The sequence below is a fragment of the Sus scrofa genome, chromosome 1, assembly GCF_054392235.1.
Source record: "Sus scrofa isolate SSC_HxYL_T2T_F1_AM1 chromosome 1, Sscrofa_HxYL_maternal_Yorkshire_Landrace_v2.0, whole genome shotgun sequence".
Lineage (NCBI taxonomy): Eukaryota > Metazoa > Chordata > Mammalia > Artiodactyla > Suidae > Sus > Sus scrofa.
Genome location: NC_139383.1, coordinates 132,879,827 through 132,903,807, shown reverse-complemented (window position 1 = coordinate 132,903,807; position 23,981 = coordinate 132,879,827). Strand labels below are relative to the sequence as shown.

Below are 23,981 nucleotides of genomic sequence, written 5' to 3'. Positions count from 1 at the left end.
TGATGACTGTTTGGGATACCATATTATTTTGAAAAGGTGAAGTGAGAGAGACTAAAGGCTTAGCTTTGGTATTTTTTTTCTCAGAAAGAAAGGAATGGCAAATTAAATATATTAAAAAATAAGTTTAGTCTCAATGCCTTGAATAATCATTCTGAACCACTATAGTTACTCTTTTTATAAACTTGAACCTCATTTATCTAGGAGTTCACATTGATTAAATTATCCAAAAGTATCCACGTAACCAAATTGGAAGCCGAATCCAAATGTAACCACAGAATCTACAATGGGCACATTCCTACAGCCTGGGCCATTTTAGTGTCCTTGAAGTTTTGAGCAGTTCTTCCACGTGTTTTCTTTCTGTGCTCTCCTTTACACATTAACAGTCTGGACCTCCTTCAGCTCATTACTTCCTTGCTATTGAATTTGATTCTGCTATTCCCCCACTTTTACCCTGCCTCCCAAATAAAAGATGAAGACCTGCAGTATAATATGGCTAAGCTGCCATCTCCTTGTAGTCCTTGACAATTTTATGGTAGTTCCTCAAATCACAGCTAGGAATGTTCAATAGAACGCACATTATATATCATACTCAGACATGTCACTGATTTTATACGCAAAAAAGATAAACAGTAGTGTTTACTTAAACAATTTAAAAGTAGGAGTTCCCTCATGGCTCCGCAGGTTAAGGATCTGGCATTGTCACTGATTTGGCTCTAGTTACAGGTTCGGGTGTAACCTGGCATGGGCTTGATCCCTAGCCTGGGAACTCCTACACACCATGGGTGCAGCCAAAAAAAATTTTTTTAAATAGAAAATAATTGACATAGTATAAGTTTGGAGATTTTTTTTTTTTTTTTGCACCTGTGGTTATAATGCTTCAAAAGCCGTGTAGGAAGGTTACATTCATACTAAATGGCAGAACATATTTAGTCAGAAATCAGTTGTATTTTGTGCAAATCCTAGCTATAACTTCTAAAGTTGGAAGAATTACATGGCCAATTTGTCTTAATAGGTAAAATAAAAAATAGGTTTGAAAGACATGAAGTCTCTACCTTAAGCAAAATGCTAGGAGTGACAGATATTGACAGAATTTGTAATCCCAATGACTTGAGATCATACTGAAGAAATCCTTTTCATTTTCCTATGTAGCGAAGAGCTAAATGCTTATACGAGTGGCCATGAATTACAGATTTCTGGAATCTCTAGTTAAAAGCAGAAAAAAATGACTTCATCCCTTACTTGCTCTGCATAACTTTGATTGATCTTGCAGGATGCTTGTGAATATTAGTAAAGTCTAATTAGTAAAGTCTGGCACTTTGCCTATAAGAGGTAGAATGTCAATAAATGATTATTGATGATGGTGATGATCATTTTTATACCAGATACTTCTTTTAAATTTTACTAAAAGAGTAAAATGCACAATGAAAAAAATACTTAACAAGTACTGAAAATATATACTGAAATGTCTCTTATCTATAGTAAATCTTCCGTGACTCTCTCCAGAGCAATCATTGCTGACAGTTTCTTATAAAAGCTTCCAGTAATTTTCTATGCATATGCAAATATATACATATATTCCTGCCTGTCTAATTTTCGGTCTGTTCTTTTTGCAAAGTGTTGGGACACATTTTACAATGTTGCCCTACACTCTGTTGCTTTCATTAAACAATGTACATTGGAGATCTTTCCATATCAACACATGAATTATGGTTTTTAGACATCTGGAGAAAGTTAATCTAGTATTCCTACTTTGTAAAAGTAATTCTTTTTGTATCCAGCTTGTTTCTTGCATCCACCTTTTCTTACACAATTCCAACTACAGAGCTAATCAAAATGGAATTCCATTTTAGCCTTACTCACCACCATTTCTATTAGCACTAGAAAAAAAATGTTATTATAAAGACTGAGAAAAATATGTAAACTTTCCATTAAAGTCAGTGTTCTAATGTCATTGTAATAAACTGCCTATGAGAAGTATAAAATACTATGAAAATTAGGATGTAAATATTATTATTTTCAGTGACACCAACTGTATAGAAACTGATCTAAAACAAAAACAATGTAATGATTCCATATTTGGGTCTTTAGGCCAGTAGCAACTAAAAATAGTTTGTAGATAAAAGCATTGACCAAGTAGAGTCAATAACAGAAATTTTGAGAATTTTTTATGTGTCATATGTGGTGCTCACACTTGACAAATCCTCATTCAATCCTATCACATCCCTTAGGTACTATTATTGTTATTTTATAAATGAGGAAAGGTTTATAAAATCTTACAGATCTTTAAGAAGAGAAAATAAAGACTCAAAGAAGTCAATAAACTTCCAAGGTCAAGAAGCCAAGGTCACATGGCTAATAAGTTGAACCTACAACTGCATGACTCCAGAGTCCAAGCTCTTTTATCACTATTTTCCATCATCAGCTTATACTCCTAGCTTTGCCTCAGCTCATTCCACAGCTATATAAAATGATGGAACTCAGGCACAAAGAGGAAATCTCAGCTCAGTCATGTTGGGCTGGTCAGGAGATCCCAATTTCTTCCTTGTTTCAGGGCCTATGCCAAGAGACCATGTGGTTTCTCCTACATAATTAACTGTAGGATTTTCATTGTCATTATTACAAGTATTTATTAGCTATTTATTTACAGGAGCTACTGTATAAAATGAGTTACAGAGATTTGACCTCTATTCTGGAATTTTATTTTATAAGTCAAATGCTATTCGTATGGATATAAATAAAGGATACATAGTCTAGTTAACAAACATTAAACCACATAAATCAATGTATAAATGTTTATCTTCTGTCAAAATATGAAAAAAAACTTTAGCATTCAAATTGGGGAGCTCCAAAATTATAAATAATCACTAAGCTAATAACAGCCAGATAAAATAGGCCATAAATGCTTTGAAGGCCAGTGATAACCAGAAAGCACCCCTAAAATATTTATTGGAATGAAACTTTGCAGCTAAGGATTCATTTTAATACATGTTAGGGTTTCTTAATAACCAAGGCCAGTTCTCCTGGAAGCTCATACTGTAAAAATAATCTGTGGAAACAAAACAAAAAGTGATTAAATTCCCATTATAACCAGTTCAGTGGTAGGTAGTGAATAGAATGGGATTTCCCTGAAAGGTACACTTGGTAAATGTTAAGAATCATTTAATTTAATTTTCTTATGCTGGCTTATTATACATAGATACTTTCTGGCCTACCATCAAAATAGAGGTCAATTTTTACATGTGCTATGCATTTTCAGATATACTAAAAATACTATGATTGTAAAGTGTGGCCACTAGTGGCATGGTATATAGTAACTTTTAATAAAAGAAAAAACCTCATTTTCATAATTTAAAATATTCCCCTTTATCACAAAGGGATAGAAGTGTATAAACATAATAATATTGATTGATAACAAAATATGATTAGAATCATACATTTTTTACTCTGAAATGAACTTTACGAATTATCTAGTCCTTACTGGGATCAGTTTTAAAATTATCCAGTGGTAGGGGTGTGAGAAGTTTAAGTGGAATAATATCAGCCATATATCAATAATTTTGTTGAAGCTGAGTAATAATGAACATGTATTACTCTCTCTACTACTGCATATGTTTAAATATTTCAATAATAAAATAAACTTTAAAGTAATGAGGAGGGGATAAGCTAGGCCTAAATATTTATGGAACTGTTTCTCATTGATGGTCTAAGATTTCTGCCATCCTGAGATTAAAAGCTAAAAACTTGAAAATATGAATAGTAGCAAGTATTATCTCATTATAACTTAAAGAATAAACATATGCATTTCTTTCTTCTTGGATGATAGCTGGAAAGGCACCTGTCATTTTTCTGGGATCAGAAAAATAATGCATTTTATATTAAATAAAATAATTTAATCTTTCATCATCAAGAAAAATCCATTAGGAACTTACTTATACTGCTTGTGATTAAAGCTTTACTAGTTTATCAGTATTGGAGGGGGAAAAGTCTTTTATCAAATGAACTTTCCTTCTTTCTTTCCATGTACTTTATTTTACCTTCTCTGCATACTTAATGCACAGGTAAAACTCTTGGTAAATAAATAATCATTCCCTAAAGCTATGCAATTTAAAATGCATTTATGAAAGGTTGCAGGTCATCATTTATGGTAATGGAGTGTGAGCAAACAAATTACTTCAAAGCATGAAGGAAAAAAACTGGTTTCAGGCAGCAATCATAAAACTTTCAGTCTTTGAGACTTTGGTCCCAAGAACATGCACCAGCCATGAGTCTGCCAGTCCCTGGTTATAGCTCACGGCTACCAAGTCCCCACAGACCCTCAACCTGAAGTCTCATTCAGTACTTTGATGATGAGTTAACTTTAAAATTACTGTTTGGACTTACAAAGGAGGTATTTATTAAAGAGTAAAACCAGGTTTTGCTTTGCTGGGTTAGAAGAGGAAGATGGCAAACATAGAAAAATGATTTCGCCTGAGAGTAAACTACTTCAAAGTAAGATTTTTCAGAAAACTGATTGGATTTATCCTCATTGGCAGAATCCAGGAAAGGTTAAGGAACTTGCTGGAGGACAGCTCTGAATTAACTGCATAGCCAAAACCATATTCTAAGTCTCCTAGTTTATATGGTGCAGCGATGTTTCAGCTCTCACCCGAGAAAAGCAATTGAAATGGATTCTGTACTATCAGACCTTTATTGTCAATGGAAGAAATATACATTTGAGAGGTTTTTTTCCCCCTCTGTGTTATAAATATATTTAAAACTTTGAAACTCTGGCAGGTTGAATGTACTTATCCAAGAGAAACTTGAAGGTCCTACTGTGACACTATCTATTTTTGAATAATTTAGAAAATTATTACCTAATTTCTATATATAATGATTTCCTTGACATGCCCTCATAGAAAATTAGTTTTGCTGCACATCGTGATGTCCTGGTGATAAATTGAAGAACTGCTAAACTGTGACCAGAAGGGCATCCCTCAGAAATGTTCATTTAAGGGGAAATTGTAAATATCCTATTCATTCTTTGGCCTATTCTGTAAGGGGTTTTTCTGTTTTGTTTTTTGTTGGTGTTTTTTTTTTTTTTTTTTTTTTTTTTTTTGCAGTCATTGGTATTCTCATTAGTCCAGATCTAAGGGTCACAGTTACTATCAGAGTTCATCAGAGAGCAGAGCAATTTCCTGGACCAAACCCTCAAGTTCAGGTTTAATGAGAAAAGATGGGTTTTATTTCCAAGATTGCTTTTAAAAAGCGAGTGACTAAGGCTCCGTCTCTTGGGATCCCCAATTAACCCAGAGAAAGGAAACTGCCTTCTCCCTGATTGAGTAGCCACTGATAGTCTGGCCATGGGATCTTGATTAACTACAATATTGACAATTTTAAAAGTTTTGCTCAAATCAAGTCAAATAAATAAATTGCCTAACCAAATAATCTCTTCAGCATTCATGAATATTTTAACACATTCCTCAATTCCATGCTCTCATTGATTTTTCCAGTTACGCAAATTGAAAGTAACATTTGACCCACTCAGCTGCCTTATGAGCATAGAATCCTTTCAGAGAAAAAGAGGTTTTTTTTTTTTTTTTTTTTTTGTCTCTTTGCCATTTCTTGGGCCGCTCCCGCAGCATATGGAGGTTCCCAGGCTAGGGGTTGAATCGGAGCTGTAACCGCCAGCCTACGCCAGAGCCACATCAACATGGGATCTGAGCCGCGTCTGCAACCTAGACCACAGCTCACGGCAACGCCGGATCCTTAACCCACTGAGCAAGGCCAGGGATCGAACCCCCAACCTCATGGTTCTTAGTCAGATTCGTTAACCACTGTGCCACGACCGGAATGGCGAAAAAGAGTTTTTAATTGGAGAACAACATCAAATGTTTTTTTATCTGAAATTAACTATATTGTATAAACATATGAGATCCATTATGCAAGCCCTAGCCACATCGAACACTTGAAATGTGGCTAGTATAAATTGAAATGTGCTATCAGTGTAAAATATACACCAGATTGCAAAAACATTGTATGAGAACAATTATATAAAATATTTCATTAATATTTTTAGATTGACTATAGGTTGAAATGATATTTTATACAGATTTATTAAGTAAAGTATATTAAAAACAGTCTGATTTAGATCCATCCTGCAGAGGGGAGTGCCCCTGTGGCTAATGAATATTTATATTGCAAATAAGGCAAATATATTGTATAAAACTTAATTTAAAAAAATAAAACTTTTACGGCTGCACTTGCAGCATTTGGAAGTTCCTGGATAAGGGATTGAATCCGAGGCACAGGTGCAACTTATGCTGCAGCTTTTGGCAATGTGGGATCCTTAACCCAGGGAGTGAGCCAGGGATAGAAGCTGCATCCTCATGGAGACTACGTCGGGTTCTCCACTTGCTCAGCCACAACTGGAACTCCCCAAAATTAAATATTTTAAAATGTAAGGATCCATAACTGAACCCAAGTTATTGCACTAATTTCTTTTTACCTTTATAAAAGTAGCTACTAAAAATTTTTGAATTACATGTATGACTTTCATTTACAGCTGGGATAGATTACCAGTCTTTCCCTACTTCAGCCTCAGTTTCTATGGGCTTTGTTTATTTATCCATATCTTACGTTGATATGAATATAGCATGCCAACTTACACTTATCTGTGAAAACAGGGACTGAGGATACTTCAGATTAAGATATTTCTCAGGTAATTCAAAACTAAATTTTAACTCTGTTTCAATTTCCTTTGCCATTTAATTTTTTCCTTAATGCTGTTAGAAAATAACAAGATAATCTGGCTTGGGATTCATTCCCTTTCTCTTTCTTATTTAATGTGGCCAGCAAAGAGGAAAAGATGAGAAATGGAATAGCCAATAGGGAAGGAATAAAAAAGAAATAGGAGGCAAGCATGGATAAGATATCAGGTCACCTGCTTTTAAGTGGTAGAGATCAGGTGCCTTCAAGTCCACTTTATGGATTCAATACTGTTTATCAGTGGCCAGCTATATGGCAGGCCCTGTGTTGGCTTTGAGAAGTAACTCACACCATGATCTTTCTCCAACTCAGTTCACATGCAGTAACTCTCATCACACTGAATTACAGTGGCTACCCAAGTGTCATACTAGTATCATGAAACAAGTCTATGGGAGAACAGAATTAAGAGAACTCTTTGCTTAGAGGACTTGCTAGAAGAAAGAGACAAGAAGTCAAAGTCACTTGGAGTGAAGAGCTTCAGTTAGGGTTATCTTTTTTTTTTTTTTTTTCCTTTTCTATATATATATATATATATATATATTATTTTCCCACTGTACAGCAAGGGGATCAAGTTATCCTTACATGTATACATTACAATTACATTTTTTTCCCCACCCCTTGTTCTGTTGCAACATGAGTATCTAGACAAAGTTCTCAGTGCTACTCAGCAGGATCTCCTTGAAAATCTATTCTAAGTTGTGTCTGATAACCCCGAGCTCCCGATCCCTCCCACTCCCTCCACCTCCCATCAGGCAGCCACAAGTCTTTTCTCCAAGTCCATGATTTTCTTTTCTGAGATGTTCATTTGTGCTGGATATTAGATTCCAGTTATAAGTGATATCATATGGTATTTGTCTTTGTCTTTCTGGCTCATTTCACTCAGTATGACATTCTCTAGTTCCATCCATGTTGCTGCAAATGGCATTATGTCATTCTTTTTCATGGCTGAGTAGTATTCCATTGTGTATATATACCACCTCTTCCGAATCCAATCATCTGTCGATGGACATTTGGATTGTTTCCATGTCCTGGCTATTGTGAATAGGGCTGCAATGAACATGGGGGTACATGTGTCTCTTTTAAGTAGAGTTTTGTCTGGATATATGCCCAAGAGTGGGATTGCGGGGTCATATGGAAGTTCTATGTATAGATTTCTAAGGTATCTCCAAACTGTTCTCCATAGTGGCTGTACCAATTTACATTCCCACCAACAGTGCAGGAGGGTTCCCTTTTCTCCACAGCCCCTCCAGCACTTGTTATTTGTGGATTTATTAATGATGGCTTCTGACTGATGTGAGGTGGTATCTCATGGTAGTTTTGATTTGCATTTCTCTTATAATCAGTGATGTTGAGCATTTTTTCATGTGTTTGCTGGCCATCTGTATATCTTCTTTGGAGAAATGTCTATTCAGGTCTTTTGCCCATTTTTCCATTGCTTGATTGGCTTTTTTGCTGTTGGGTTGTATAAGTTGTTTATATATTCTAGAGATGAAGCCCTTGTCGGTTGCATCATTTGAAACTATTTTCTCCCATTCTGAAAGTTGTCTTTTTGTTTTCTTCTGGGTTTCCTTTTCTGTGCAAAAGCTTTTCAGTTTGATGAGGTCCCATGGGTTTATTTTTGCTCTAATTTCTATTGCTTTGGGAGACTGCCCTGAGAAAATATTCATGATGTTGATGTCAGAGAGTGTTTTGCCTATGTTTTCTTCTAGGAGTTTGATGGTGTCCTGTTGTATATTTAAGTCTTTCAGCCATTTTGAGTTTATTTTTGTGCATGGTGTGAGGGTGTGATCTAATTTCCTTGCTTTGCATGCAGCTGTCCAGGTTTCCCAGCAATGCTTGCTGAATAGACTTTCTTTTTCCCATTTGATGTTCTTGCCTCCCTTGTCAAAGATTAATTGACCATAGGTGTCAGGGTTTACTTCTGGGTTCTCTATTCTGTTCCATTGGTCTGTCTGTCTGTTTTGATACCAGTACCACACTGTTTTGATGACTGTGGCTTTGTAGTATTTCTTGAAGTCTGGGAGAATTATGCCTCCTGCTTGGTTTTTGTTTCTCAGGATTGCTTTGGCGATTCTGGGTCTTTTGTTGTTCCATATAAATGTTTGGATTGTTTGTTCTAGTTCTGTGAAAAATGTCATGGGTAATTTGATAGGGATTGCATTGAATCTGTAGATTGCTTTGGGTAGTATGGCCATTTTCACAATATTGATTTTCCCAATCCAGGAACATGGAATATCTTTCCATTTCTTTACATCTTTGATTTCTTTGATTAAAATTTTATAGTTCTCGGCATATAGGTCCTTTACCTCCTTGGTCAGGTGTATTCCGAGGTATTTGCTTGTGAGGTGCAATTTTAAAAGGTATCATATTTTCACTTAGGGTCATCTTATAATGGGTTTGCCAATGGTACACCAGTGGCCAAAGAGGCAAGAGGCCTTGGACATGGCAAAAGCAAGAACTTCACTTGCCCCCAAATAAATCTTTATAATAAATTTCTTTCCCCATTCTAAAGAGGGAAAAATCCCTTGTCCAAAACCTCTTAGTAGGGATGTTGGAACACATCATCCTAGGCTTAACCCAATTTATAGCACTTAAAGAAGAGAAATTTACTCTTTAATAATGATAATCAAGTGCTGAACCTAAAAGACTCCCCAATGGTTTCAAATGCTCACTTGAGACGGGTGCTTTGGGAGAGCTCATTGGGATGTAGTCTAACCATTAAATAGTCAGGTAGTTGCTAGATAGGCTAAATTAAATGGATGTATCTGAAATTATTCAGTCAAATCTAAAAGAAAAACCACAGAGTTGTTCTTAACTTGAGAAACTAGCACTAGCAATTTCCTTCCATCTGGAATTCAGAGACTATCCTACTGACAGAGAAGTTTTTTCAAAATTAGGCCACAGTGGGGAAAAAAAAAAAAAACCAACTAAATAAAGGTTTTGACCTTTTTTTGTTGTACTTACTCCTTATTTCTTCTCGGCTTACTTTTCTAGTAGTCAGCAGGGAGACTTCTTACCTTCTGTACAATACTACACATCCCAGGCAAAGACATATCAAATCTGAAACTTCCCCTATAGGAATAGCATCCTTGTATTCATACGGTGACTTTACACCTTTTAAGAATACTCTAAACCTTTTTTTTCTTCTTAAAGGAAACACTTCTATATGTTCTTTTATTGAGTCTTTTTAAAGATACTCTTATGTGAATAGAGATGTTTTATTATCATGATTTTAGATGAATATAATGAAGCCCAGGGAGATTAATGCAAAGAAGGCCAATCACTGCATTAATGAGGAAGGTTAACTTCCTGGCCCTCTCACCTTACTTCTAAAAGACCCTCATTCCTCTTGCATCCCCCCTTCTCTCTTCTGATCTTTTTGTATTTTAAATTTATCTAAATCTGATTATTCTCCCCTAAAGCAATATTCCCACCAGTAGAAGAACTGCCCAGGTTTCTTTAACACCCTTGTGGTCTTAGTTGTGCCTAAAATCACCCACAAAATGAGCACATCAGCTCCCAGGGCAAAAAAATAATCATCCTATTAAAATGATTAGAATATATTCCCTTTTGTGTCTCAAGTTTTATGTCAATTGTTTTGACTTTCTTTTGGAAGTTTTATGGACCCTCGTGTTGACCAGATACTGTGGTTTTGCTATCTATAAAAATACAGAATGTAGCAGTGGCCCCGGGTTCAGCTGATGTGGTTGCTAATGGAGATGGGATGCCTGGAGATGAACGATCTGAAAACAAGGAAGAAGAAGATCAAACCGGTGGTGTGAAGTTTGGATGGGTGAAAGGTGTGCTGGTGAGAAACCTCCTATGTATTACAAATGAAAACGATCTGTTCAGTGTCCTAGTGGACTAAAGTGTTCACAAGACCTGAACACCAGAATTGCAAAAACAGCTGGGTTTTGCCCAACTATTGCTTCTAACATCCGTTTCCATACTTCTTCAACCCACAGGTAAGATGCATGCTGAACATCTGGGGTGTCATGCTCTTCATTCGCCTCTCTTGGATTGTTGGAGAAGCTGGAATTGGTAAGCATTTTCTCCCTCCTCTGTGGTTTTCAATGTAAATTAAAAACTCAATGAGCAACTTGTTTTTTTACCATTAATGCTGAATGTGAGATGAAGGTTATAGAATTAGTCTGCACTTGGGCTCTTTTACTTTGCCTCTTTGACCATGTTTGTTAAAGAGGAAAGATAAAGTGCTAACTCCTAGGAGACTGGAATTTTCCAGCTTGCCAGCCAGATAAACACTCAAGTAATTAATTCTATCATTTCATAGAGTTTAGGTATACAGGTATATAGAAATACAGTCATTTTAAGTAACAGTGTTCCTATTTGGGGACATACTGACGTTTATCAGACTATCCCCCCATATAATTATTAGCAAAATTTCGGTGAACAAAAATAACTTGTGGGAAAACTAATGAAAATGTGACCTAATAAAAATGCTAAATTGTTGAACATTTTCCAAAGAAAATAATTGTGTCACTTTCAGGTACAAACAGTAGGAAAAAGGTTAATAAAGTATTACCAGATAGAAGCTTAAAATGAAAGATAAAATAACTAAGATAATCTATGTAACTATTGCTAATTTTTCCAAAAGGAAGATGGATAATGTTGAAATTATTTTGAGTGCTTTTTTAATGTTTTTAAATATTATATTCGATTTAAAGTATTGTCTCCTGTGGCAAATATTTTTATTGAGAGTATATTAGTAAAATTTATACGAGAATTTATTTGAATTTTTTCTGTTTCTGATTTAATGTGATAAAAATTAATGATGTTCTACTCTATATATGGAAAATACACTATAGATTCACATTAGGGGAATACCTATAAGTCATTAATAACAAGAACATAGGAGTTCAGATGTGCTCTCAGATTCTACTCCAAAATGTGTCTCAATTCACATTTAAAAGGTACTTGGTCATTATTTATTACCTTCACTCCTCAAAACACATTCAGAATCACCAGAAGACTAAGCAAAAAAGAAAGGGCTGGAACCAGTTCCCAAAGTTTTTTCTCATTGCATGTTTGGCAACTGCTGGGTTCCTGACAAAGGGCTGCTTGCTGGCTTTATGATGCATATCAAATGAACACTTACAGCCTCGGGGTCCAAAATAAGTATATGCTGTTCCATGGAAAATCTGCATCTTAATATTGCCAAGTAGTTGCTCCAGGGTTTCACGCAAAATTAGTTTTTTAAGGGCAGTTTAGTAACTTATTGAGATCATCAGGAAACATTACTTTGTTTGGAGGTGTGAGTGTAGCCCAGGGCAAAAGTAATTCTTTTTAACGCAACTTATTTAAAATCCATATGTTTGGGCAATCATCTGAGCTTTAATCAGATCTTACATAACTCTTCACAGTCATCTCAGTTTCATGTTTATTGCAAAAAAATTGTAGAATGTGAAGAATTCTATCTTCTGCTAAACTGTTTATTATACTTTCAGACATCAGTTTTGTATTAATAAGGACCTTTTATTTGAGTAGTCATATCCAGCTTCATAAGAGAGAAGCTTTCTACCTAAATGAGGGTCCAGTGGGTTTTCCTTTGATAAAAGGGGTTTTGTGTTTTATTTTTCAATTCTGGGAAAATAGACTTTAGTGAGTAGTAGAAACTTATTGTTACTCTTAGTTTCACTGGACTTTGCTAAGAACTTAAAGCTGAACAAGTTGATTAAGTCACCGTCTGGGTAACATTTAGGTTCCCTTTCTGGGGAGAGAAAATAAATACAAGCAGTTCCTTCTTGCTTTGGGGGTAGTTTAGGGAAGAAACCTGAGTATACCTTCAAGCCCAGGCCCTGGGAACAAAGCCGAAAGGAAGCTATACCCAGGTGCAATGGTAGCTACAGTCCTTGGGTAACTTACACACATTATAATTCCCATAAATTGCAGCTGCCTTGTCTCCAAAAGCATATGGTAGAGTGAACTGATCATGCCAACTAGTTGTTCTTTGTCCTGAATACCTTGGCTTGGGCATGAAAGTATCCAACAGACTTAACCATCAAGCAAAGAAGAAGGGTGTAAAAGGGGTATGACCTGAAGCGAGTCATTTATATTCTGTGCATTTCACTTTCTCATCTGAAAATGAGTAAGCTGGATTAATTGTTTCCCAATCAATTCTTTGAAGATAAAGCTAAAGAACCTTGCTGAACAGGCAGACACAAATTGAGATAGGCTGAGTGTAGCTCAATAATCAGATTGTGGGGTGCATAAGAATTATCTGGGAAGGTAGTTAAAAAACTGCAGAATCCTAGGATTCAATTTGAAAGATCCACTCAGTAAGTCTGAACATTTTTAATAAGCACCCCTGGCATTTCCTGAAGCAGGTGGCTCAGGGACCACAGTTTGAGGAAACTATGAACTGAATGCTTCTAAGCTGCTTTTACCTTTGGATTTTATGTTTGCTTGAGAGAGAGAAGCAAATCCCTTGCTATATAAATATATACAATTTTGTTCCAGCATTTCAAATGGTTTACAGAAATACATATAAGTCAGAAGGATAAATTAAGAATTATTGGAAAAATAAAGGCAAAGGGAATATAAGGGTAGGGAAATGATAAAAGTCAGAGTAGGCTTAATGCTATGAAGCACAAACTATATGGTTCTGTATGGTTGCTGCAGTGAGCTAAACATTTGATATCAAACTTCCTCAAAACAAAGTCAAGAGTTCAAACAATGTGCAAAAAAAAAAAAAAAAAAAAAAAAAGAGAGAGAGAGAGAAGAAGAAGAAGAAATCTACCTGAAACCACATAGTGATGTAGGGGTGATGGTCACCACACGATCCCTGCAAAAGATATAAAGAATTTAGTGCAACTATGTCTTACAATGCCGAACTTTTAAGGGCCCAAATCAATATAGTCCCAAATCTGCATCTCATGCCCACAGTTAGCCTCTTCCTACTGCACTTTAATCTGTAAAAATAGCCTAGAAACGTCTGCTAAAGCCAAGATATTACTGGCGGCATTAAATGGGCCAGCTTCCAATATCTCATTCCCATTTCTGTCCTTAGCCTCCCTCCACTTCCCCTTCTTCTAGGGCCTGGCCATGGAATCATGGCCTCTCTTGGCTAACTGCTGTTCTTATCACCCTTGGAACAAGGGAGTCTACCAACATTTGTGAAGCATCCACTTCATATCAGGGAGCACACCAAACAGGACCAGGGTAGAGCATTCTGGCTGGAGCCAAAGTGATTTCAGTGGCTGTGATCCTGAATTTGAAGTTGGCCTCCATTGAGGAGGGTATTGCAGGGAGGAAAAACTCTTTTTCCTGTACTCATTGGCTAGGGCCCGTAAAACTAGACTGACAACGTACATATTAACAAGGGGAAACGATCAGAAGTTTATTAACATGTGCATCGTGCATACACATGGGAATTCTCAGTGATGAGTAACTCAAGGGGCTTACATGAGCATCTTAACAAAAGAACAACACATATTTAGAGAAGTGACAAGACAGGAAAAGGACTGAGCTTCTAGAGTGTACATTGTGGGAAGTCAAATATATGGGGGAACTAATGGAATATAAGAGCTAGTTAGTGAAGCCTATGTGGATTTCTCTGGTGCCATCACCAGCTGTATCTGGTCTCTAGCTGATAACTGTCCCCAGTATAGAGGAAAGATAAGATAGCTTTACAGATTTATGTCCTGCTTTTACACAAATAAGGGAAGTATCTGCTTCTTTTCAATTGTCTTTAGCTCAAAATAATCTTTATGCTAAAGTGGCACATTTTGGGACAGCATATTCTGCTACCCTTCAGTGTCCTCCTGACTGTATTTCTTGAAGCTGAAAGCAGCCTTGCCTTCCTCTGAATTCTGGTCTACTTTCTCCCACTCATACTAAATGCTTCTGCACAAGATCCTTGAGGGCAATTTTTTTTCATTTTTCTATTTCCTTGCATTTCTCATACCACCCAACACAGCAGAACATATAGTTGGCTTTTAATAAACAATAGCTGTTATGATTTTTGTGGATATGATCAACAGGTAGTGCTATTGATTATGTACCGTGTTCTACGCATCATGCTACTTTACCTTACACATATATTCTGTCTTTACATATGCCACTGCTTTCTTTACACATGGCCACTTTACACATGCATTCTTTCTAATTTCATTGCCATATTTTGGCTCAGCAAACAAGTAATTTGCCAGAGCTCACATAGCCACTACATGAATGTAGTTTCACTTGATTCTTTCCACTTTCTACATCTGCCACATGAACAATTTTCCATACTGCATGTAATTTTCCACTCCTATACAATCAAATGTATGTAAAAAAGATAGTTCCCTGGAAGGATGAACATTTACTCTCTAGTAGTATTAATAGCTTGGGATTGTACAGACCAGTTATGCTTATGGGCATCTAGAATGTCATAAAGAGTGGAGTTCACGTTAAATTTTGACCAGCCATAGCTGTTCAGTTGTGAGCAACTTTGCACTGCACATCTTAGCTCTTGAGATTCTTGGATCTGTGTAAAGGCAGAAAGCTGAGCATTTAGTCTGGTGATTTCCAGACCAACTTGTTAAACTCAAATGTGGCCTTTTGGTGATTACTCTGGACTTGCTAGCTTTTATGTAAATGATCTAATGGATGGTTCCACCATTTAATTGCCTTTATTTTTCCTCTCTCAACTGAGGTCTTGGTGTGATTATCATCGGCTTAGCTGTGACAGTGACTGGTATCACTGGTTTATCAACCTCTGCTATTGCCACAAATGGATATGTCAGAGGAGGTAATTAAACTTGTGACCCTCAGGATCATTTGTAAGGTAAAGGGAACACAGGCTCAAATAGTTCAACACTGACCTTTCTGGACTGTTTTCAAAGGTAATCCAAGTTGGTTCATTTTTTTCCCCCTGCCAGGCAAGAGAGATGCAAGAAAAATGGAGAAGGATTTAACCTTTGTCAAACCCCCAACTTTCTCATTCAGGTTCCTCTCAAGCAAGAGAGAAGGTCAAATGTTATGTTTTCTCTTTTCACAGCTAGGGTAGTTTCTCTCCCAGGACACCTGCATAAGTCAACTTTTCCTTTCCAGGGCTGAATTTTAGATTGTGTTTACTTGTGGAAACCATCCTTCATCATAATGAGGAGTTCTCCGACTTGATCTTTACGCCAGGCAAACCAGTTTCTCCTTAGCACAAAGGAACTCCGCTGGGGCCCAAGTCTTGGACGTGAAAGCTTAAATTCAAAGCAGTATAGTTTGCAGCAAGAGGGAATCCAAGGAAGAAAAGTGAAATGTAATATCTTCTATCTTTCATTGCTAACAGGTCTTGGAGTTCTCATAATTCTTCTTTCCACCATGGTAACTTCTATTACTGGGTTGTCAACTTCTGCAATAGCAACTAACGGGTTTGTTCGTGGAGGTAAAATTTCTAAGATATATAAATGCTCTCATCATTTGCTACGGGTAGGCAAAAACTTTTTATATATTTCTTTTTGGTGGGAACAAGAAAGTGGTCCATATTCTTGAAGCCTGGCTAAGTATTTGGATGAGCTGGATGCAGAAGGAAACATAAGGTACTGTGTGTATTGTCTTTGTTTACTCTGGTCAGCTGTGGGCTCTTCTCTAATGGTCCTCTCTGGCACATTGCAGGCCATGGTTTCCAGATATTCAGATTCCTTGGGGAAATGTTTTATTTTTCAGCAGTGCACGCCTCTTGCTTGCATTTCTTGGAAAATGACTCTTTGACACAGCTTCAGTTTTAAAGTTTAGTACATTTCAGGTGCTTCCTAGAATTTCCTAGACCTCGATGGAATGGGATCATTTAGAACATTTCAGGTTCTTCATGAGGAGACTGACCCTTCCTTGTCAAGATTCAGACTGTCACCTTCTCTTCTTGAAGTACTGGAGCCAAACACCTTTCTTGGGGGATTTTTCAGGTCTTGGAGTCATCATCATTGGCCTGAGTGTGGTCGTGACAACACTCACAGGTATTTCTATGTCTGCTATTTGCACAAATGGAGTAGTAAGAGGAGGTAAGCCAACTCATTTACGTGTGACTATAAGCTTTGGTTATGTAGTGATGTCTAGAGTTGCTTTAATGTTGGAAGTAAATTTTGCATATAGATAATTAGTCCTCAAAGCCTTAAAACAAACAAGCAACAGCAAGGCATGATACTTTTCAGTTAAAATTAAGAGATCTCCAGGAAAGATTTTTGGAGCCCATTTCCTGGGGTTAAACAATTTTCTAGAGAATGACCAGTGTTTTGGAAGAAAGTATAGAGTGTTACAGTGAAATATATGGGTCTTTGTGCCTTAGATGAGCCCCACTGGCTCTCTCAGGCCCCTCAGAAGAGAGCTTCTCCAATACCCCAGCTGCCACTTCCCACCCAGTGAGCCCTCTGAGTTCACCCAACACTATGCTCCCAATGGCCAACAAGCATGAGAAGCATTCTTTTAAAAAATGTAACAAACAAATAAACAGAGTTACTTTCAAATCATCCAGTAACAAGCAGGCCTTGGCAGAAAATGTGTGGATGAAACTTATCATTGCTCTTCTAACTTCTATTCCTCCCCCTCCTATTCTGGCTCCTGGGATTTCTACCTAGGAACCTTATCCAGGTATTCCTATCCAGAGCCTGTTAAAATACCATCCTACTCACAACCCAGCTCCTCTCACAGCTTCTACCTATCTCTCATTTTGACCAAGCCTAGTTACTGACTGCTAAGATACTGAATGTAATCAGGACAAAAAAGTAATGGAGATTTGCCCCACCTAAATGAAAGTTTACATTTTTAGAGATAATGCTATCCTCTTAACTCAAAGGAGTTAATATAGTGGAGGAAATAGTGAAAAACATTTCAGTGAAAGATAGTTTTGGTTGTAGATATGTGTGTTCAGTGTCATTCCCCTACCACTTCTGTCTATCTCTAAAGATAGCTCAGAATGGGAAGTCATTAATCCACTATGGTCTGTGATATCATCTAGTTATCTAGGCCTTTCAACATTTAGTCATTTTTACCTTCAGTAACCTGCTCTTAGTACTCTCTAGGCAGTTAACCACTCTGGCTCAGTCTTTTCTGTGCACGGAAGTACACAGCTATGTGCAGAACTTCCTTTTCAGGGTCCAAGGTAGAAACAATCATTCCTACCTTACTTCCGATTTGCCACTCCCGTGCACATGTGGGTATTTGGCAATAACCATGCCTTCTTGAGCTAAAACCATAAAAACTAAGTCTGATTTATAAAGTGGATAATATATAGCACTACACAGGTACATTTTTATGTCATAAATGTGTACCAGAAATTACACCAGAAAGGAAGTTAGAATGACAATGATAAACTTAACCTACTTCATTTTCTGCCTAGGCCTGCCTGTTCCTAGAAATTTCAGAAATGAAATTTTACTTCAGTTATATATTATTTTTTCTTTTTTTTTTATTATTGAAGTATAGTTGATTTACAATGTTTCATGTTCTGTTGTACAACAAAGGGACCCAATCACATACATTTCCCTATGCTGTACAGTAGGATCCCATGGATGGGCATATTGGGGGTGTTTTTTTTGGATGCAAAACTTGTATTTGGAATGGATAGGCAATGGGATCCTACTGTACTTAAGTTATATTATTGATTGAAACTCTCCAATGAAGTTTTTAAAAGAAAGAATTTAGGGTATTCTTATTTGCAGCATTTGTGAACTATAGGTTTTGATATATTGGATTTTGGAGTTCTCGTTGTGGCCCAGCAGTTAATGAACCCAACTAGTAACCATGAGGTTGTGGGTTCTATCTCTGGTCTTGCTCACTGGGTTAAGGATCCGGTGTTGCTGGGAGCTGTGGTGTAGGTCACAGACGCGGCTTGGATCCCCCGTTGCTGTGGCTGTGGCATAGGCTGGCAGCTATAGCTCTTATTCAACCCCTAGCCTGGTAACCTCCATATGCTGGACCTAAAAAGACAAAAAATATCTACATGTATTGGATTTTATTTAGTCAGGATAGTTCTATTGCAGATTATATACAGAATACAAGGAAGGACTAAGTTATTCATTAAGGTGATATAAGATTTCTGAAATTACTAGGATTTTTAATATTTTTATTAGAATACTTAGTATTTAAATGTTCTCAGACATTCAAAATTATTTGGTCATATGTACTAAGTCCTCTAACAGATCCTCAATGTAAAGCACATTCATTTCTTATTTCAGGTGGGGCTTACTACCTTATTTCCAGAAGCTTAGGGCCCGAGTTTGGTGGGTCTATAGGCTTGATCTTTGCCTTTGCCAATGCAGTGGCTGTTGCTATGTACGTGGTGGGATTTGCTGAGACTGTGGTAGATCTCCTTAAGGTAATTAAAAGCTTTGCTTTTCTTCAGCTAAGCAAGATAATTTGGTTTAATTTGCTTTTTCAGGCACTTGGGGATATCATTATGGCAATATGAGAGAAAATAGATTTATTCTGCAGAATATGGAAGCTGAATATAGTTGAAGGAGCCTAGGCATGGCATCAGAACTGGCTCAGAATTCTGGCTCTCACATTTATCAGCTGAGAGATTTTAGACCAGTACCTCTGCTCATCTGAAACTTGTTTTTCAAATCTATAATACGGGCTAATAATACTGTTCGAAGTCTTTCATAGAAATGTGATATAGATAAAATGAAATCAGGTACATGAAATATAAAAATATATATAGTACATATAAAATATGAAAGAAAAGATAAATAATGGGTATTATCAGCAGCAGCAATATTATAATTATGCTTATAGGTTTTCAAACACTAGAACAACTCACTGCGGGAAACTAGACATTTTTTAGTTTAGGTGCCCCATCTGGATGGTATACATGTGAGCACACTAATTAGCTATATAAGAGCTAACCTCTTTCTAGTCTTCCTTTCATGGTAGTGATAACAGACACGGAATTCAACTGGTAACAGTACCTCTCTTTGAAAATTAGATGAATAAATGCGTGGATTATATTGCTCATAGCACTTATTTTCTGATACTCACAATAGTAGCCACTCATCATTTTTACTCCTCTAGGATTCCTCTTGACACAAAAATAATTAGTCTTTCTTCTGAAATAAAACATGATACGTGTATGTATGCATACTTTTACTTCGTGCTACAATAGCTTCAAAAGCTGTGATTAGAATGATTCTCTAAAATTTCTAACTCCTAACTTTGGCTATAAAAGGCCTATTATTATAGGGAAAAAATAACATTAGATTCTTTATCTTCTCAAATTTATGAGCATTTCATTATTTTATTTTCCTGTGTAGCCCCAGATATTAGTGTATATTTCTTCTTACTATTAAATGCCACATAAGACATACAGGCCAAAAAAAAAAAAATCTCCATCTCTAACCATTTTGATATATATATATATATATATATATATATATATATACTTTTTTTTTTTTTTTTTTTGCTCCAGGAGAGTGATTCGATGATGGTGGATCCAACCAATGACATCCGGATAATAGGCTCCATCACAGTGGTGATTCTTTTAGGAATTTCAGTAGCTGGAATGGAATGGGAAGCGAAGGTGAATATCTCAAAATGATGTTATCAACAACTGCTGGTCAGTTTCTTGAACAAATTGCAGGAATAGAAGGAACCCCATATTCCAAAAGAATTGTTGTTATTACTTTCTGTAGTAAAAGCAGTCAGGTTAGCACTCAGTGTAACACCAAGCCCTCCAAGCACTAAATCCAGGCAGTCATAACTCATAGCTCATGTGATCAGGCCTGTGCTTGGTTCTTCTTTATACTATAGTCACATAGACACATGATTGCCGCCCCCTTCATGCACAGATGCATTATGATCATAGCAATGGTACATACTGGAAGCCTGTGTCTTTTAATCATATTCCAGGTATCTGTTTCCAAGCTTGCCGTGAGTGCTGAAGCCCACTAGAAATTACAAGTGTGTTATGAGAAGATAACAGAAGCAGAAGCTATCATTCTTCTCTGAAACCTAGTAATTCAGCCAAAATTTGAGGGCATCTGAGGCCCTGGAACTAGAGAATATCTGGAGTTAACTATTAGTAAACCAGTTAGTAAATTTCTGAAAGATGGGGAGCATGACTTTTGCTTGCTTTGTAACTCTACAGTGACTCGGACAATGGAAACTTCTTTGTTCCTATATGTCTTGGAGGTACAATAACTAGACCTTGGGTGGTCACCAGAAATGGAAAGATGGCCAGATCCTCCCACTTCCATGAGGCAACAGGAATGTACCTACATGGCATTTATGTGTGCATTATGTATTCATACACTATACAGAAATTGACAAAGTGCTTATTAGTGACGAAGTGCTGGGCATTCTGCTAGGCACTGGATATTCAGTTGTGACCCACACAGACACACAGGCACAATTCAGGCTGCAGTTGAGCATATGGTCTATGGGGATATGAGTAATAAACAAGTAGATAAACAAGTAAATATAGAATGGTAAATGTGAAGTGCTGTAAAGGAAATAAACAGGGCTCTGTGATTGAACATAATGGGGGAACATACGTTAGATTATTCCCTGAGGGAGGCAATGCAGTTCCATGACAGTAGAGGGTAGAATTTAGAGCTCCAGCTCTGTAGTTAGACTGCCTGAATTTGGATGTGGTTTATATCTATACAAACTTTAGTAAATTACTTAACCTCTCTGTGCCTCAGTTTCTTTATTGTTATAATGATTATAGCAGTATTACCTACTTCTTACAGTTGATGGTGGTATTATTTACCTGAAAAAAACATTGGTAAAGCTACATCTGCATCTGTTATATTGTAAGCCCTCCATGAATATTAGCTGTTATGATTTAGATTCAGTGGTCAAGAAAGGCCTCTCTGAGGAGGTAACTAATAATATATAATGGATGAAAAGAAAGAAATAATTTTGCAAAATGTAGGGAGAAATGCATTTCCAGCAGAGGGAATGGCACAGGGGAATGCCAAGTGGGTAAACATACCAAAATGTCAAAGGGACTAGAGAACAGTGATTGGGCTGGTCAGCCTTGCAGACTGCTTGCGCTGGACACATGCTAGTATCAATGGCACTAGGTGTCGTGAGAATTCTATGAATCATGCTGTGTTCTCATACCCCTGCAGTTAGTACTGGGAGGGGAGGAATCCATGGGTGCCCTGCCTAGGAAAGAAATCAGCTTCTATTAGTGTTAAATCTTTTGGCCCCATTTACATTCTTAAGAACACTGCAGTAGGCTTCCTACTTGTTCCTTAGAATGCTCTTGAAATATCACCTTCAAGTGCCCAAGCACATGCACCCATTGAAAGCATAACATCTACATTCAGGTCAAATAAGGCTTATTAAGACACCATTTTTTAAGGACACACTTATTACTTACTCTGGAGAGTAGAGTCTTAAGTGGAATTATCAGACAGGGTCTTTCTTAGTGGGCACTTATAACTTTTATAATTATGTAAAAAGTCACTAAATAGATCTAATTTGACCTCCTGTTGCTTTGCCTTTCCAGGCTCAAGTGATTCTTCTGGTCATTCTTCTCATTGCTATTGCAAACTTCTTCATTGGAACTGTCATTCCATCCAACAGTGAGAAAAAGTCCAGAGGTTTCTTTAATTATCAAGGTATGGAGTTCCCTTCGTGGCTCAGTGGTTAACGCATCCGACTAGGAACCACGAGGTTGCAGGTTTGATCCTTGGCCTCGCTCAGTGGGTTAAGGATCTGGTGTTGCCATGAGCTGTGGTGTAGGCTGCAGACACAGCTCGGATCCCGCATTGCTGTGGCTGTGGCGTAGGCCAGTGGCTACAGCTCTGATTAGACCCCTAGCCTGGAAACATCCATATGCTGCGGGTGCGGCCCTAAAAGGACAAAAAGACCAAAAAAAAAAAAAAATTATCAAGGTACATAATGACAAATAACTTGCTTTGCAATAAATGGTTTTCCATTGCCCTCCCCCATCCCCATCCCCATGACTTTGGCCCCAGCCAGTGAAGTCCCAGTATGACCCAGGTAAGAGCCTGGGGTTAAGTCAGGAGAGTCAGAGTGAGTCTCAACCCTGCTGCTCACCAGCTAGATGAGTCACCTAACATGGCTGTGTCTCAAATTTTCCTGCCAAGGTGGGGGTGATAAAAATAACTTTCTCAGGGGATTTTGCAAAGCAAATAAGTTAGCAGATGTTAAAGTGCTTTGAAAACCTCAAAGTGCTGGACGCATTGTTGTCTCTGTCAAGTAGTAGAAGTAGAAGGTGTACGCATGAAAGAGAACATAGCTCAGACAATATGTCCAACTACCAAGAGCACCAAAGTCAAACATAGTCATGTTTTCTTTCTGCTAGACATTTTTGCACCTTGCTTTCTTATAGAATTACCTAGTTGAACATCACTGTCAGGTTTTCAGGCATGAACGATTGTAGGGGTTATTAATATAGCATCCTGTGATAATAGCATGACACTGAGCATTAAACTTGACTTCTCTTTTCTGTTCTAGTCTGCCTATCTACTCTTTCCTATCTTTCCACTCTAGCCTATTCAACAACCCACTGCTGAATATTTTCCTTCATTATTTACTCAATTGTCAGTATTTGTTTCTTATTTACATCACATCACTTCTTTCTTCCTGATTCTCTTTCTTTGTAAAGACTGCCTTGTTGGCTTTGCAAGTTAACATCTTTTTCCTTCTGATTTTTTTCCCTTCCAGTCCCTGATGTAATTTTTATGATGTTTCAATTTTCTTTCCTTATTTTTGCATCACGCTAAATTCTTTTGTTCATATTTTTCTTCCTTCCTTTTCTTTCTTCCTTTTCCTTTGTTTTTCTTCTAGATTGCTCCTTTTTCATTTAAGTAATTTGGTGACAATATGTGGGATATTATTATTTTATGAGCAAACGTCCTCACTATATCTACACCTATCTATCTATCTATCTATCTATCTATCTATCTATCTATCTATCTATCTTTTCCTAAAATAAGAATTTGGCATTAGAATCTAAGTCCCATTCTCTAGGGGCAGAGAGATTAGAATATTAGTAACAAAAATATAAGATAGCCTTACCTATGGATTTCCTACAATTAAGAAAAGCATAGAAAAGCAGTTTGTTGATTAAGGTGTATATATATGTGTGTGTGTGTGAGAATGTAATTGTATGTGTGTAGGGCAATGGTGTAGTATATTTGTGAGTATGCCATTATGGTCATGAGAGAATTTTCCATTTACGTCTTTTTCAATCTTCTAGATTCAAAGAAGTCAGAGAGTGGGTTTCTGTTGGCATGAAAATTATTGATTTTTCAGAGTATGTCCTAGAGATCTAA

General features: G+C 37.0%; 1 protein-coding gene and 2 long non-coding RNA genes across 17 annotated transcripts in view; 1 reads left to right on the top strand and 2 right to left on the bottom strand.

Annotated features, from left to right (window-relative positions):
- SLC12A1 (solute carrier family 12 member 1) overlaps positions 1-23,981 on the top strand; it is a 90,207-nt gene that overhangs the window by 3,697 nt on the left and 62,529 nt on the right. The window contains 7 exon segments of one of the 4 annotated variants that reach the window (NM_001444999.1): positions 10,418-10,552; positions 10,710-10,785; positions 16,028-16,123; positions 16,641-16,736; positions 18,909-19,048; positions 20,138-20,248; positions 22,187-22,298. In NM_001444999.1, coding sequence (NP_001431928.1) covers positions 10,418-10,552; positions 10,710-10,785; positions 16,028-16,123; positions 16,641-16,736; positions 18,909-19,048; positions 20,138-20,248; positions 22,187-22,298 — 766 coding nt within the window. 4 annotated transcript variants of the gene reach the window in all.
- Positions 2,920-15,701, bottom strand: LOC146406374 (uncharacterized). Its single transcript, XR_014811928.1, has 3 exons — positions 15,567-15,701; positions 13,502-13,546; positions 2,920-3,046 (listed from the first exon to the last, which is right to left on the bottom strand). It is a non-coding gene; the product is annotated as an uncharacterized LOC146406374 (long non-coding RNA).
- LOC102161909 (uncharacterized) overlaps positions 20,107-23,981 on the bottom strand; it is a 144,509-nt gene continuing 140,634 nt past the window's right edge. For 11 of the 12 annotated variants that reach the window (XR_014811905.1, XR_014811900.1, XR_014811904.1 and 8 more), the window contains one exon: positions 20,107-20,225. This is a non-coding gene — a long non-coding RNA (uncharacterized LOC102161909). Of the gene's footprint in view, positions 20,226-21,718; positions 21,841-23,981 lie in introns of those variants that run through there. The other variant, XR_014811899.1, reaches the window with a different exon arrangement.